At 37.5% G+C, this 13,653-nt stretch overlaps 2 protein-coding genes across 5 annotated transcripts in view; one reads left to right on the forward strand and one right to left on the reverse strand.

Annotated features, from left to right (window-relative positions):
- LOC146502561 (E3 ubiquitin-protein ligase rnf213-alpha-like) overlaps positions 1 to 5,659 on the forward strand; it is a 71,789-nt gene extending 66,130 nt beyond the window's left edge. For all 4 annotated transcript variants that reach the window (XM_085132699.1, XM_085132700.1, XM_085132702.1 and 1 more), the window contains 7 exons: positions 336 to 516; positions 860 to 1,064; positions 1,726 to 1,803; positions 2,268 to 2,465; positions 2,589 to 2,678; positions 2,923 to 3,104; positions 3,724 to 5,659. In XM_085132699.1, coding sequence (XP_084988825.1) covers positions 336 to 516; positions 860 to 1,064; positions 1,726 to 1,803; positions 2,268 to 2,465; positions 2,589 to 2,678; positions 2,923 to 3,104; positions 3,724 to 3,877 — 1,088 coding nt within the window. In that variant the 3' untranslated portion in view covers positions 3,878 to 5,659. The remainder of the gene's footprint in view (positions 1 to 335; positions 517 to 859; positions 1,065 to 1,725; positions 1,804 to 2,267; positions 2,466 to 2,588; positions 2,679 to 2,922; positions 3,105 to 3,723) is intronic.
- Positions 5,660 to 9,224: 3,565 nt separating this feature from the next.
- lsm4 (LSM4 homolog, U6 small nuclear RNA and mRNA degradation associated) lies at positions 9,225 to 12,917 on the reverse strand. The gene is made up of 5 exons (XM_085132708.1): positions 12,779 to 12,917; positions 12,222 to 12,263; positions 11,765 to 11,863; positions 11,109 to 11,289; positions 9,225 to 10,113 (listed from the first exon to the last, which is right to left on the reverse strand). Exons 1-5 carry the CDS (start codon positions 12,779 to 12,781, stop codon positions 9,992 to 9,994), a joined length of 447 nt encoding a protein of 148 aa, XP_084988834.1. The 5' UTR covers positions 12,782 to 12,917; the 3' UTR covers positions 9,225 to 9,991.
- Between the last annotated feature and the right edge of the window lie 736 nt (positions 12,918 to 13,653).

A 13,653-nucleotide genomic window follows, 5' to 3' on the forward strand; every position in this document is an offset into this window, starting at 1 on the left:
ACCTTCACATTCAATCTGTTTATGTTATTACATATTTTCTTGTCTCTCCTTAAATTATTTTGTTCTGTGCATTGTGTTCAAATTAAAAAGATAAATAAATGAATAACATGTCTTCAATTTAACTTAAAATGAGAACAGTGCAGTTCTTGATTGATTTCAGTTGCCCTGTGAGAACATACATTTACAGTGTACTCTACATGACAATAGTCATCATTTTGTCTGCTACAGTCGAGTATAATAATTGGTGTTTTTGTGCATATACCACATAAGTCAAAGTAATGGAAAAAGCTGTATTACAAATAAGGAATTATTTATCTGTCCTTTCAAAACTATAGATGAAATAAAAATTCCAGAAGAGTTTTGCAGCAGGGATTTGGACCTGGACAGTGACCTCAGGTACCTCCTGCCCCGTCGGCAGGGTCCAGGCCTGTGTGCCACAGGGCTGGTCAGCTATCTGGTGACTCTCCACAATGAGTTGGTGAATGCAGTGGACCGTCACACAGGAGAGGACAACAGGTACTTTTTTAAAGCAGTTTATTCTGCTTTTTTTTATTTATTTATCTATTTTCTACCTGAAGTTCAAGTGAAACTTCAATAGTTGAGTCAAATGAGTATCATTCAGAGGTGTTAGTATTAAAAAGCCTTCCTTTCACCTGGGATCTTGACATAGAAACACAGAGCAACATAACCAAGTCGATGTCGAGTCGATGCTATTGATATATTATATATTGTAAATATAATACAGTTCAGTTTTGCTCAACAAACATTTTTCTTCATTCTAGACCAACATTTAACCAAAATTATTTGGAAAAGAAATGTTGGAAGATTAAAGTTCATATCTACATTGTGATGTCTGCAGTGACTACACAGTGAGTCTGTCGGAGCTAATGGAGCAGCATGTGATCAGCTATGATGTGGAGAAGGACCTGTTTCCTCTGGTTTTGTCCAACTGCCAGTACAGCTTGGAACGTGGCCACGAGACAATATCTGAGTATGACCTGCCCAGGATCCAACAGCAGATCCTCACCCGCTTTCTGCAGGGAAAACCTCTCATTACCCGCGCAGTGAGTCCCCACAGCCTGGTTTGGTTAAAACATGTGTCCCACACCTTAAATGACCCAAATTCCTAACTACTGTACGATCTGGTGTTGACTGGATTGTGCATTACCTTCAGGGATCTTTCAAGCTCAGAATGAATCTTTGAAGGTGGTCATGCAACACCCTTGGTGTATATTTATTTGTTTTTATTTTTTGCATGATTCAACATAGTGAAATCTAAAAAGCACAAATGAGAAGGAAGTTCACTTTAAACTTCTGTCATAACAGATGGCAGGGGGCAAGCTGAAGCTGAACTAAAAACAATACAAAACAAGCAAGACTAAGCTATTATTGTTTATTCCACATTTTTATCACAGGAATTGTTAGAGCATGTAGATGTGGGTGTAAAGACCTCTGTGCAGCACATTGTTAAACAAACAAATAGTGTAATCAAATGTGTAGACCACTTCACTACAGAGATTTCATTTATTGTGTTGGTTAACTTCATCATTTGAGTTCTCATATTATATCTGTTCTGTGTGGTCAGACTTATTTTGCAGTAATATCTATGTGTTTATATTGATTCACCACTTTTGAAATCCAAGCTCAAAACCATTCTGTTTAAAACTGCTTTTTTTGTGATCCCTAAACCAAACCCCTTCACTAAACCCCCTGTTTTTTATTAAGGGAATTCCCACGTTGGTCAACACGCAAGAGAGGGACTATGAAACCATTTTCAAAACTGTTCATGGAAAAGTGCCACAGGTACAGTACTGCGTTAGCAAGTTATCTCTACACTTTGATGTACTTTACACCTCTGCATGATTATAGCTGTCTATGTGTAAAACCCAAAATACATATTTAAGGTACAAAATTTCCAGGTTAAACAACAAATTGTTTTTCACTTGGTTTGTGCTGAGTCAATAACTAACAGTACCAGTTAACAGCAAAAGCACTGACGCATGATATGTGGACTTTAGATAGTAATTGATTATTACAGTTATACCAGATTCAATTCTTGTTTTTCACCAAATCACAGATTTATTTCAGGCCTAATAGTTACAGCAAATAAAGCAATACTCCTGACATTCATCCAGCTGTATTTGACTTAAAAGTACTTACTCAAGCTTTACATTAGATATTTATGTACATGTGCATGCACACAGCAATAAAGGGATTTACATAACTTGTGTCTTTTAGGTTCACTAATATTTTTGTTTCTCTATCAGAATGTTCTGACATCTATGGCACAGAATACTGTGTCCAGACAGCTGGACTCCTACAGTGAGGTGTGCGAGGCGCTCCAGATTGTGGAGCTGCTTCTGGGTTTCCTCTCAATGACGGGTGGTGATCCCACAATGAAACTGGTCTCTTACCTTCAGGAAATACTAAAGATGGACCAAAACATTGATCATCACATACTGAAGGTCATTACATGTACACTCTCTCACTCTGAGCCTCACATGTCAAACATCAATATTAATAATAAGACAAAAACCAGATAGAACAAACTGTTTCTAAGTTGTTGAGGGGTTTTCACTTTTTTGCAGGCTTTTAGCAAATGTGAACTGCAGCACTGTGTTTGTCTGTGGCAAGTCCTGTCCTCTCTCAGCTCTGAAAAAATGCTGCAACTCAAAAGAGTAAGTTTGATTTTTGCTGTATTTTTTTTTTCAGATTCAAAATTGCCAGGTTAAACATCATATGCTTATTTTTCACTAAGCATAGATAAATTTTAAGTTTTGAAGCTTAACTTCAGTGTTAGATTAAATGAATGTGGCTTGTACTAAAAAAAAGCACTAAATGGTCAGTATGACCATTAACCATACATGCCAATCCATCTACCATATACATACAAAATGCATGACTGCATGTCTTGTTAAAAAGGAGCCCTTTTCGGGGTATCCAGCCGAGTACCAGGTGCCACTGACTGAGGAAAACAAGACTGAGCTGAAAGGATTCATGTCCAGAGGAAATGTGGACCAGTGGCTGCTTGAGATGCACGAGTTCCTCTTGTTGCGCCTGGGCCGCCCACGAGCAACTGAGGACTACAATCCTAAATTATGGAGGTAAAGCTGTTGTATAGTACCAGATTTTTGTTTGGTAATGCCATTGTTCTGTTTGGCCCTGATTTAGCAGGTATGAAGAGAGATTTACATCCTAAACCTCAAAGTCACTGCAGATGATCCTGTGTAGCCAAAATATGGATATATAAGAGTGATCTCAGAGATGCAGAGATATGCATAAAGTTATAGATTAGTCAGAATGAAACAAAAGATTTTCATCTAAGTATTAAAAACTTTAAATTATTTATATTTAAAACTGTGTTAGTTTGTCTAATTAATTTTCAATTAAGTCTCTGAAAATGTGTGACTGTGTATAAAAATGACTGTAATTCCTAAACAGTTCAAAAAAAATCTGCACTTCCATCACGTCTTAAATTTTTCATTTAAAATCAACTGCAATGGCGTACAGAGGCAAAGCTCTCTTAAAAAGGTGTTTGTCCAATTACTTTTGAGTTTTTATGCATATTTTATTCCACATCACTATAGTGCCCCATCGTTTGGCCTTGTCTATACCAAAAGTGTGTCTTTATTACAATATGTTTTTAGTTTTCCTGCTAAGTAAAAAATTATTTGCTCCAATGTAAAGTTATCTATTAAATGAATATTTTCTTTCTTTTGACAGTCTGAAGGAGGCGGTCAGTGCCTACATGGATCGTAAAGAAGTAGAAGTCCATCCTTATGTGGAGGAAAACCTTCATGAAAATCTGAAGCTGTCTCAGATAATTGAGACCTGGAAATACACCATCACAGCCAAACAGGAGTTGATGAATGAATGATCAAATGAATGAGTGCATAGAGAGATATTAGTTATCTAAAGAATTAAACAAAGGTATTTTTTCTGCATTTATTGATGTAGTAATCATAGGATGTGTTGTGCTGTTAATTTGTTTTTGAATTATTTGACAAATTCAATTCAACAACCAAAAACTATATTTACATTTTAATATTTTATTTTTCATTATATTTTACTTCTCTTGTGAATGGTTTGAATTTTAAAAAGAAGAGTAATATTATGCTGCAAGGAGTGAATAGTATTTCTCCATCTAATAAGAAATTAAAGCAATAGGTGATTGATACACAGAAAAAAGCAAAATCGTGCATATTTATGATCGTGCGTGGTTCGTTCATAAATATGCAAGGGAATGGTATACTGAGCATTTTCTACTTTTTCGATTATATTTAATTTTTCTTATATTTTTAAATTCTCTAAGTTTTTATTTGCATTTGTGTAAAAGTTGAGATTTGCTAATTTTTATGGCGTTTTTTTTTTTTTGCATTTAATAGCTTGAGTTATCAGATTTGTATGACGTGTGTTGAACCGCCCTGAGGCGACTTTTATCGTTTAACTTTAAGTCATACTACTTCTTTGAACTCTTTTATTTGTCTATGGTCTTGTTGATGTTTGTCTTGATTCATTTATAATAAAGATTAGAAATTACCTTTAACCTCTGTGAAAACAATGAAACAGCAAAGCAGAATAAACTCAAGCACATCATGAGTGAGCTGCTCATGTATTCACTGTGAGAGTATATACTGCTTTGATATATTCTTTCATGATTATGTTTTTGTTTTAAAGTAAAATCTTTTAGGGTGAATTAACAACAGGATAGATTGATAAACTAGTGCAAAAACTGCACATTTTCCATTTTTTCTTACATGTTAAAAAACTATAAATGTTCATTTGCATAAAAGTGACTTGAATGCGTTCATTTGAAGAAAACATTTGATTTGCAATATGAGATTATTTCCATTCCAAGTTTTTAGGTTTTTTTTTTTTTTTTTTTAGATTTTTGTGTGTTAAGCAACTTCATCAAACATGAAGTATGTAAGGAGATAAACTGGATGAGTTTATCATTTTTATTTTTCATCTTTATAAACCAACAGGTTTTACTCTTCTATTTTTGTATTATTTTTTTAATTTTTCATTCCTTTACTGAGAAAATTGATGATGATTCACTGTTTTCATGGTATGTTTTAGCATTATTCTTGCATTTGTTTTACAGTTAAAGAACAAAATATGATTTAAACATAAACTAGTAAAGAAATTAATGATTGATAGTTTTCTTTTTATATTTTACTAACAGTGTCAAATACTTTTTGCTTGCATCAATTTGAAAGCCAGTATTTTACATTTTATCTGTTTTCTCTAATACTTGGATTTGAAAAATTAAAAATAACACTGAGGCTCAACAAAAACAATGATACACAGCAAGGCAGATAAAACGGGTGTATTATTTCTTCACTATGAGCCACCTGCTCATGTGTTGCATTTTGTCAATCTAAAAAAAATACTAAGAGTTATTTAGAAAATTCAGAAATGCATTGTTAAATTTAACAATCATATAGTGTGAAACTTTGTTGATTTACTCTTTATGCTGAAGGATTATGTACACGTTTCCTCTTTTTTTTCTGCTTTCTTTTTTTTAATCAAGTATATTTTTACTATTGACCAGCACTCAGAGACAAAATTGTATTACTTTTTCTTACATATATCAAGTATCTTGTATTGATTATTTGTTGTGTATCTGCTAAAAGATTAAAGTACATTGGAAAATGTTTCCTCTGATATAGTCAATGAAGTAGTTGTTACACACATGTAACCTGAAATATATTATTCCTGCCATAGATACACATTTTCAGTCACTTATTGAAAATTAACCCCCTCTGAAAAAAAAAAAATCTGTTCAGCTTTAGGAGACTGTCTGACTGTCTGTAAGTTGTGTACTCCACAACTCTAGCCTATAAAGAAGAGCGACAAGAAAAAAGCCATTGTTGACGGAGATACATAAAAAGTGCCTTTTGCAGTTTGCCAGGAGACATGAAGGGGACACAGCAACTGTGTGGAAGAAGGTGCTCTGATCAGATAAGACTAAAGTTGGGCCTAAATACAAAGCGCTATGTGTGGAGCAAAATGGTAAATGGCCTGCATTTGTATAGCGCTTTACTCAGTCCCTAAGGACCCCAAAGCGCTTTACACTACATTCAGTCATTCACCCATTCACACACACATTCACACACTGGTGATGGCAAGCTACATTGTAGCCACAGCTGCCCTGGGGCGCACTGACAGAGGCGAGGCTGCCGGACACTGGTGCCACCGGGCCCTCTGACCACCACCAGTAGGCAAACATGGGGTTAGTATCTTGCCCAAGGATATTTGGATCGAACCACCGACCTTCTGATTAGTGGCTGACCTGCTCTGCCACCTGAGCTACAGCCACCCCAGTAACACTGCCTGCTCATCACCCTGAACACACCATACCCACTGTGAAACATGGTGGTTGCAGCATCATGCTGTGGGGATGCTTTTCTTCAGCAGGGACAGTGAAGCTGGTCAGAGTTGATGGGAAGATGGATGGAGCTGGAAGAACCTGGAAGAAAATCCTGGAAGAAAACCTGTTAGAGGCTGCAAAGGACTTGAAACTGGGAAGGAGACTCACCTTCCAGCAGACAGTGACCTTAAACACAAAGCAAGAGCTACAATAGAATGGCTGGGATAGACCCCACCCCCCAACCCCGCAAGGTCAGTTTCCTGATCATTAACATGCAAATTGTAATGACCACTAATCGATGACCATGAATACAATTCACATAGATTTGGAGAACGTCTGCAATCATGGCATTGCAAGATGGTGAAAGATGTATCCCTACGGCTCCTCCTCTTTCCCTTTTCATGTAAATAACCTCCCTGACTCCAAACGCTCAAACCAGCATTCCTCCATGTCCAGGATGTGTAGATCTTCATCATTGAAAGAGTGTCCACCGGCCTGAAGGTGTAAATAGACTGCAGAGTCCTGGCCTGACGAGTTAGCTCTTCTGTGTTGTGGCATCTACTTAGCCACAGGTTGTTTGGTCTCTACAATGTATAAATCATGGCAATTCTCCTGGCACTTAACAGCGTACACTATATTACTCTGTTTGTGTCAGTTGACCAGATCTTTGGGTGAACTAATTTTTGGTGCAGCGTGTTTTTGGGTTTTAAAGTCACGCAGATGTGGTGTTTAGAGTAAATGTATCTCAGCTGTTCCGATACTCCTGACACATAAGGGATCAGTAGAGGTTTCTGCTTAGGCAACAGTTGTCCTGCTCTCCTGGAGCCTTTTTTAGGTGTCTTCCCAGCTTTGACAAAATTCCAGCTAGGATAACCACATTTACTCCGGGCCTTTTTCATATGATATTCTTCTTCTTTCCTGGCTGCTGTATCTGTGTGGATGGTGTTCATTTCAGGCTGTTTGAAGGATAAAGGTGATCATACCAAATACTGACTTCCAAGCTTATTAGAATTTTACAGACTCAGTATTTACTTTATACAGGTGAAACTCAAAAAAATTAGAATATCATGCAAAAGTTCATTTATTTCACTAATTCAACTTAAAGGGTCAAACTAATATATGATATAGACTCAATACATGTAAAGCAAGATATTAAAAGCCTTTATTTTTTATGATTTTGTTGATCATTACAGCTTATGAAAACCCCAATTTCAAAATCTCAGAAAATTAGAATATTACATGAAATCAATAAAACAAGGATTTTAAAGAGAGAAATGTCAGACCTCTAAAAAGTATAATCATACATATGTACTCAGTACTTTGGGCCCCTTTTGCATGAATTACTGCCTCGATGCAGCATGGCATGCATGCTATCAGCCTGTGGCACTGCTGAGGTGTTACGAAAGACCAGGATGCTTCAATAGCGGCCTTCAGCTCTTATGTATTGTTCAGTCTCATGTCTCTCATCTTTCTCTTGGCAATGCCCCATAAATTGTCTATGGGGTTCAGCTCAGGCGAGTTTGCTGGCCAGTCAAGCACAGTTGCCCCATGGTCATTGAACTAGGTTTTGGTATCTTTTGCAGTATGGGCAAGTGCCAAGTCCTGCTGGAAAATGAAGTCAGCATCTCCATAAAGCTGGTCTGTGGAAGAAAGCATGAAGAGCTCCAAAATGTCCTGTTAGACGGCTGCGTTGGCTCTGAACTTAACAAAGCACAGTAGATCAACACCAGTAGATGACACAGCTCCCCAAATCAACACAGACTGTGGAAACTTCACACTGGACTTCAAGCATCTTGAATTGTGTGCCTCTCCATTCTTCCTCCAGACTCTGGGACCTTGGTTTCCAAATGAGATGCAAAATTTGCTCTCATCAGAAAAGAGGACTTTGGACCACTGAACAACAGACTAGTTCTTTTTTCTTTTAGACCAGGTGAGGCAATTCTGATGTTGTTTGTTCTTTAGGAGCAGCTTGACAAGAGGAATATGACATTTGAAGCCCATGTCCAGGATCTGTGTCTGTGTGGCAGGTCTTGATGCACAAACTCCAGCCTCAGTCCACTCCTTGTGAAGGTCCTTCACACTTTTGAATGGCCTTTTCCTGACAATCTTCTCCAGGCTGTGGTCATCCCTGATGCTTGTGCACCTTTTTCTTTCGCACCTTTCTCTTCCACATAACTTTCTATTAATAGGCTTTGATACAGCACTTTGGGCACATCCACCTTCTGCCGAAATTACTTATTGAGGCTTTCCCTCCTTATTGAGGCAGCCAATGATGGTTTTCTGCACAACTGTCAGGTCAGCAGTTTTCCCCATGATTGAGATTCCTACTGAACTGAACCAGCTTAATGGACCATTAAAGGCTCGGGAAGCCTTTGCAGGTGTTTTGGATTCATTAGCTGATTAGAGTGTGACACTTTGAGCCTACAACATTAAACCTTCTTACAATATTCTAATTTTCTGAGCTTCTGAATTTGGGGTTTTCATAAACTATAAGCCACAATCATCAAAATTATAACAAATTAAGGCTTGAAATATATTGCTTTGCATGTACTGAGTCTATATCATATATTAGTTTCACCTTTTGAGTTGAATTACTTAAATGAACTTTTGCATGATATTCTAATTTTTAGAGCTTCACCTGTATATATATCTAGGTGGTGGTACCTATGGCTCAGAAGGTGTGTGTGTGTCCATTACTTAAAAAGCCCCAAAAGGCATAGAATAAATCAGTGTATGAATTAATGCACTTTGACTATTCAGACTAGAAAAGCTTGATATCAGCACCACTTAATTCACCACAATATTGATCAAGACCGTGAGCAGCAAACTGAGACTTAATAATTACAACTCCTTTAACAAAAGCTGTTTTATTCTCATGTTCTCCTGTAAATAAATTACAATATCGTCTTTTGTTACAAAAATAAAATGAAACCCAACCAACACGTCACATGTTGGACTCTATCCATTTCAAACTTAAGAATATGAGAATCTTTTTGTCTGGATATCCTAACTGGTTGTCTTACAAACGCTTTAACAGAAGTGTTAATTTACAGGGACTGAATTTGTGTCTCCTGGTTATCAGTCTGCTGTTCACCTGCTGTGACTGACCCCACAGCGGAGCAAGCAGACAAACAAAGAAGAAAGGTCTCAAACCACAAAACTTCACAAACAACAAGGAAAACAAAGTATTCTTGCAACCGAAGATGGGCCATTACACCATGAAACTACACCTGAGGAGACAACCGCCAAAAACTAAAAGTAAAAATGTTTTCCCAGTGTACCAACAGACGCAATGTGGAATTTAGATAATGTGGCTTATGATACAAAATGTTCTTGTTATAACGATATACAAACTGATGCTAAAGGAGGAGTCTGCCAGCTCTGGCCGATACACTGGCATTTTCATAAAAAAATGTTAATATCAACTTCCAGATGTTAAAAAACAAAATTCAGTGCAAAAGCACGGCTTCTCTTAACGTCTCACAGTGAGATTTCTGCGACAATCAGTCCTAACAAAGATCACAGCAGAAAAAACACACCACAGAGACTTTTTTTCTTCATGTGCAGAAGGAAGAATCACTGATTAACAGGATGTTGTCAGAGGTGCAGCGTCGTCCTTCAGTGCTGGTTCTTCATTCCCTGTGGTTTTCCTGGTTTCTTATCCGACTGCTGCTGCTGCTGCTGCTGCTGCTGACCCCGACCGGGGCCAGTCATCCCTCGGCCACGGCTTCCAAACAGACCTACAGAGAAGATACAAAAGAAAGTCTGTGTTAGAGCAGGCAACAGAAAGTATTCCCAATCCCCTGTAAACATGACCAAATCTTAATATTTAAAATTGATAGAAAAAAAATAGAATCAATAATGCAGTTAAGGAGAATTGGTATGTGACATTGAAAACAGAAAAAATGTCAAGTTATAAAGAACCTGCCACCAACACCAAGTAAAGACCAATATATGATTAATAACTGGAAATGCCTCACACCCGACTAGCACAGGTTTGTCAGAGGAAAAAGAAAATCGGGGGTGAAAGATGCACTTGGGAATCAAAACTTAATTTTCTAAGAAAAGTACCTTAGCTAGGTCTAGGGAAATAGGGAAATATCTGGTACTACTGCTCTAGTAGTACGGACTTTCAAGAGTGTATCTTAAGTTAACATAGATCCTTCAAATCCCCAAAATATTTGTGGATGTCCAACTTTGCGAGCAGATTTGGAGGCCTACAGAAACCACAATGCAATCAAACTCAGGACCTTTATTCTGAGAGGCCACATTTTTAACTACCACACCACCGTGCAGCCCAACTGGAAAGATCTGTTTGATATCTTTTACAAATCATATCAGGTTTTGATGTGAAGCAGCCAAAATCCTCTCATGTGAACAAAAAAAAGGAAGGTAGTAGATATGAAAAGACTTTAAATTAAACACTTATAAGAAAAAATTATGAGGCTCCTGTTGGTCAAATCATGCATAAATGTAAGTGGTAGAAGCTGTCAGAAATTTCAGCTATGATTACGATAATAGTCATGGGTTCCTAGATTGGTTAGGGATTCGATAATTTTTTAACCTCAGTGAAATTAAAGTTGAACTTAGATAATTTATTTTTACACTTATCAGGTGTAAATTTGTTAACTTATGAACACTGGAAAAAACTGACAGAAATGTGGAAACAATACTCAATACTCTCCCGTGTTTATTAAGACATCCAGCACGAACAACAAAAGCTGCTTCCTCTCACCTCGGCCACCTGTTCCTCTTCCTTTGCCCTGCTGTTTGTTCTGCTGGGCGCCTCCACGTCCACGCCCCTTCGACACCACCTCCTCCTTCACCATATCGATGATTTCATCTGGGATTCGCAGATATTTGATGGTGCTTCCTCGGATGTAGCACTCAGGCATTCTCCAGAACTTATCTCCATCCTGTGAGAGGTGGAGTGGGGCTGTCGGTTCATCAAATTGGCTTAACAATTAACTCAAGATTAACAAGAGAGAAAAAAAAGCACTCTCTCATAAGACCGAACAGCTACATATATATAAATATCTGTACTGAAACAATACTTTAGTAGTGTATTTACAGCAAAAGGGGGAAAAAATCCAGAAGTTCACTCTCATTCCATTCAAAATTCCCTGTACCTATTTAGCTACAGTAATGTGTGGCTCAGTCCAAATCAGTGTTTTTGGAACAGTTAGAGAAAAGCAGGGCTGCGCACAAACACCAGAGCGCAGACAGCCAGCAGGTGTATCCACCAAAAAGTGTGAATAACTTACTCAGCCTTTATATAAAATGATAACTCTGCACACAACAATGAAAGCTTCAAGTAATCACTGAAAACTGTCTTTTTTAACCATCAGTCATTAATCTAGAGCTTTAATGTAAGAGCAAGGTCAGTGTTACCCTGGATGTGCAGATGACTTCTCTCAGGTTGATGTTCATCCAGTTATCACAACTGACCAGGTGACCGTTGTACGTCTCTCCATTCTTCAGCTCCACCAACTACAGAGAGAAAAGACGAGGGGGGAAAGCTTGTCTTACAATGTTTTCAGAATTCACAGCTGTATTAAAAGTTTCAATACTCACTACAAAAAATAAACTGAACTTGTGCCAATTAAAGTTCTAAAAAGAAATTAGGACGGGCGATAGTTTGGCAAAATAATATGAGACAGTCAGAGCTGAAGCCACAATTATATACAGTATAAATTTCAAAAGAAACCTGAATCTTTTTCTGCTCACACATTTACAATTCACTGCTTTCGACATGTAAGAAATCTTGAGATGTCACTTTCTCTCCTCGTGACTACTATTATTAGAGCCTGTTATATAAAATTGTATACATGGTCCACGTTAGTCTCACCATAGGGTGGTTCTGGGCAGTCTTCAGCAGAGACAGGGGAAGCTGCAAAACAACAGAGAAGCAGGTCAAACATGGCAAAAGATGTGTAATCAACAGCATTTACCGAAGTGAGCACCGAAGCGAGAGTGCATAAAACACCCAGTGGTGTTTTATTCCAGAGAAAACGTCTCCATAGCCGCGGTGTTTGGCGTAAAGACATGAAGGTGCTTTTATGTTCAGGTTTTTTAAGAGTGCCTTCAGGTCTACGTCGTTTACTCACCGACTCCACTGAACTGTCAGTAACCTTACAGCTGCAAGAGTATGGAGCTAAACGAGATAATAAATCCCCGCCTCAGCACGACCTAAAAGCTTTCCAAAGCTGTGTGTTAAGTCTGCATATATATGCTCATTAAAAACGACTATTTTACGTAAACGATGCTTAATTTAGCTGCTAAGCTAACTTCCCATAGCTAACGGACCGAGTATAGAGAGGTAAGGCGAGCTGCTAGCACTGAGAATGCTAGCTGAAAATCTAGCACTCAGTGCCACTGAAGAGAATAAAAGTTTTAACAACTCACCATTTTGATGGTTTCTTGATTGTTTCTTTTTTTATTATAGTGTCTTACTTGCTAACACGATTTTCCCACCTACTGTTACTCTTTGTCTTCCGGTGTGGCGAGGCGCATTCATGGCTGTATTATATGATGCTGCCCCCTACTGTCAGAAACACGCATTTCCAATATCAAATGAGCACAAATGAAAGGTGCGAAGATTAAAATGTGCACTCGCGATCTCTTTTCGTGTTTGCCACTTTAAAGGGATAGGAATAAGAATAAGTAAAGTAAAAAAATATCAAAATAATCAGATCAAATATTAAAATTGCATTTTTTTTTCTATTTTAGCTGCATCTCTCCTATTCCCAAGATATACTTAAGGTATACTTAATTTGTTTTATTTATAAAGATAGTTTACCAGTGGGTGTTTAATTTAGCAGAGAATCCCCTTTATCTGAACCATGTTTTCTCCCAGATTTTAAAACTGGTAACCGGAGACTGTATGGCGAGGTGGTGAGGAAACAGTTAGATTAGTTATTTAAAGAATTTTATTCTTCTTTCTTCTTACATTTTTAGTCCCTTGCCAATTGTTTGAAACTATTGATCGTTAAAGTCAACAAATACACTGGGAAATGGAGGAGAATGATCCAAATAACTGAAAAGTTTTCAGATATGAGACACACGATTTACATGAAATCCAAAAGCAGGTCAACAGCCAAAAACACACTGAGTTCAACACATTGTTCATCATTATAATGTAGAATACAACCATAACCACTTTCTTCTTATTTTAAAGCAGTTATTAGCAACAGCTCTCCAGGCTTTCTGAAGGTCTTTAAAAGCTTTTCCTTAGAAATTAATTGCTTTTTAACTCATTTACACTCCATCCTAATTGTTGA

The sequence above is a fragment of the Neolamprologus multifasciatus genome, chromosome 15, assembly GCF_963576455.1.
Source record: "Neolamprologus multifasciatus chromosome 15, fNeoMul1.2, whole genome shotgun sequence".
Classification (NCBI taxonomy): Eukaryota; Metazoa; Chordata; class Actinopteri; order Cichliformes; family Cichlidae; genus Neolamprologus; species Neolamprologus multifasciatus.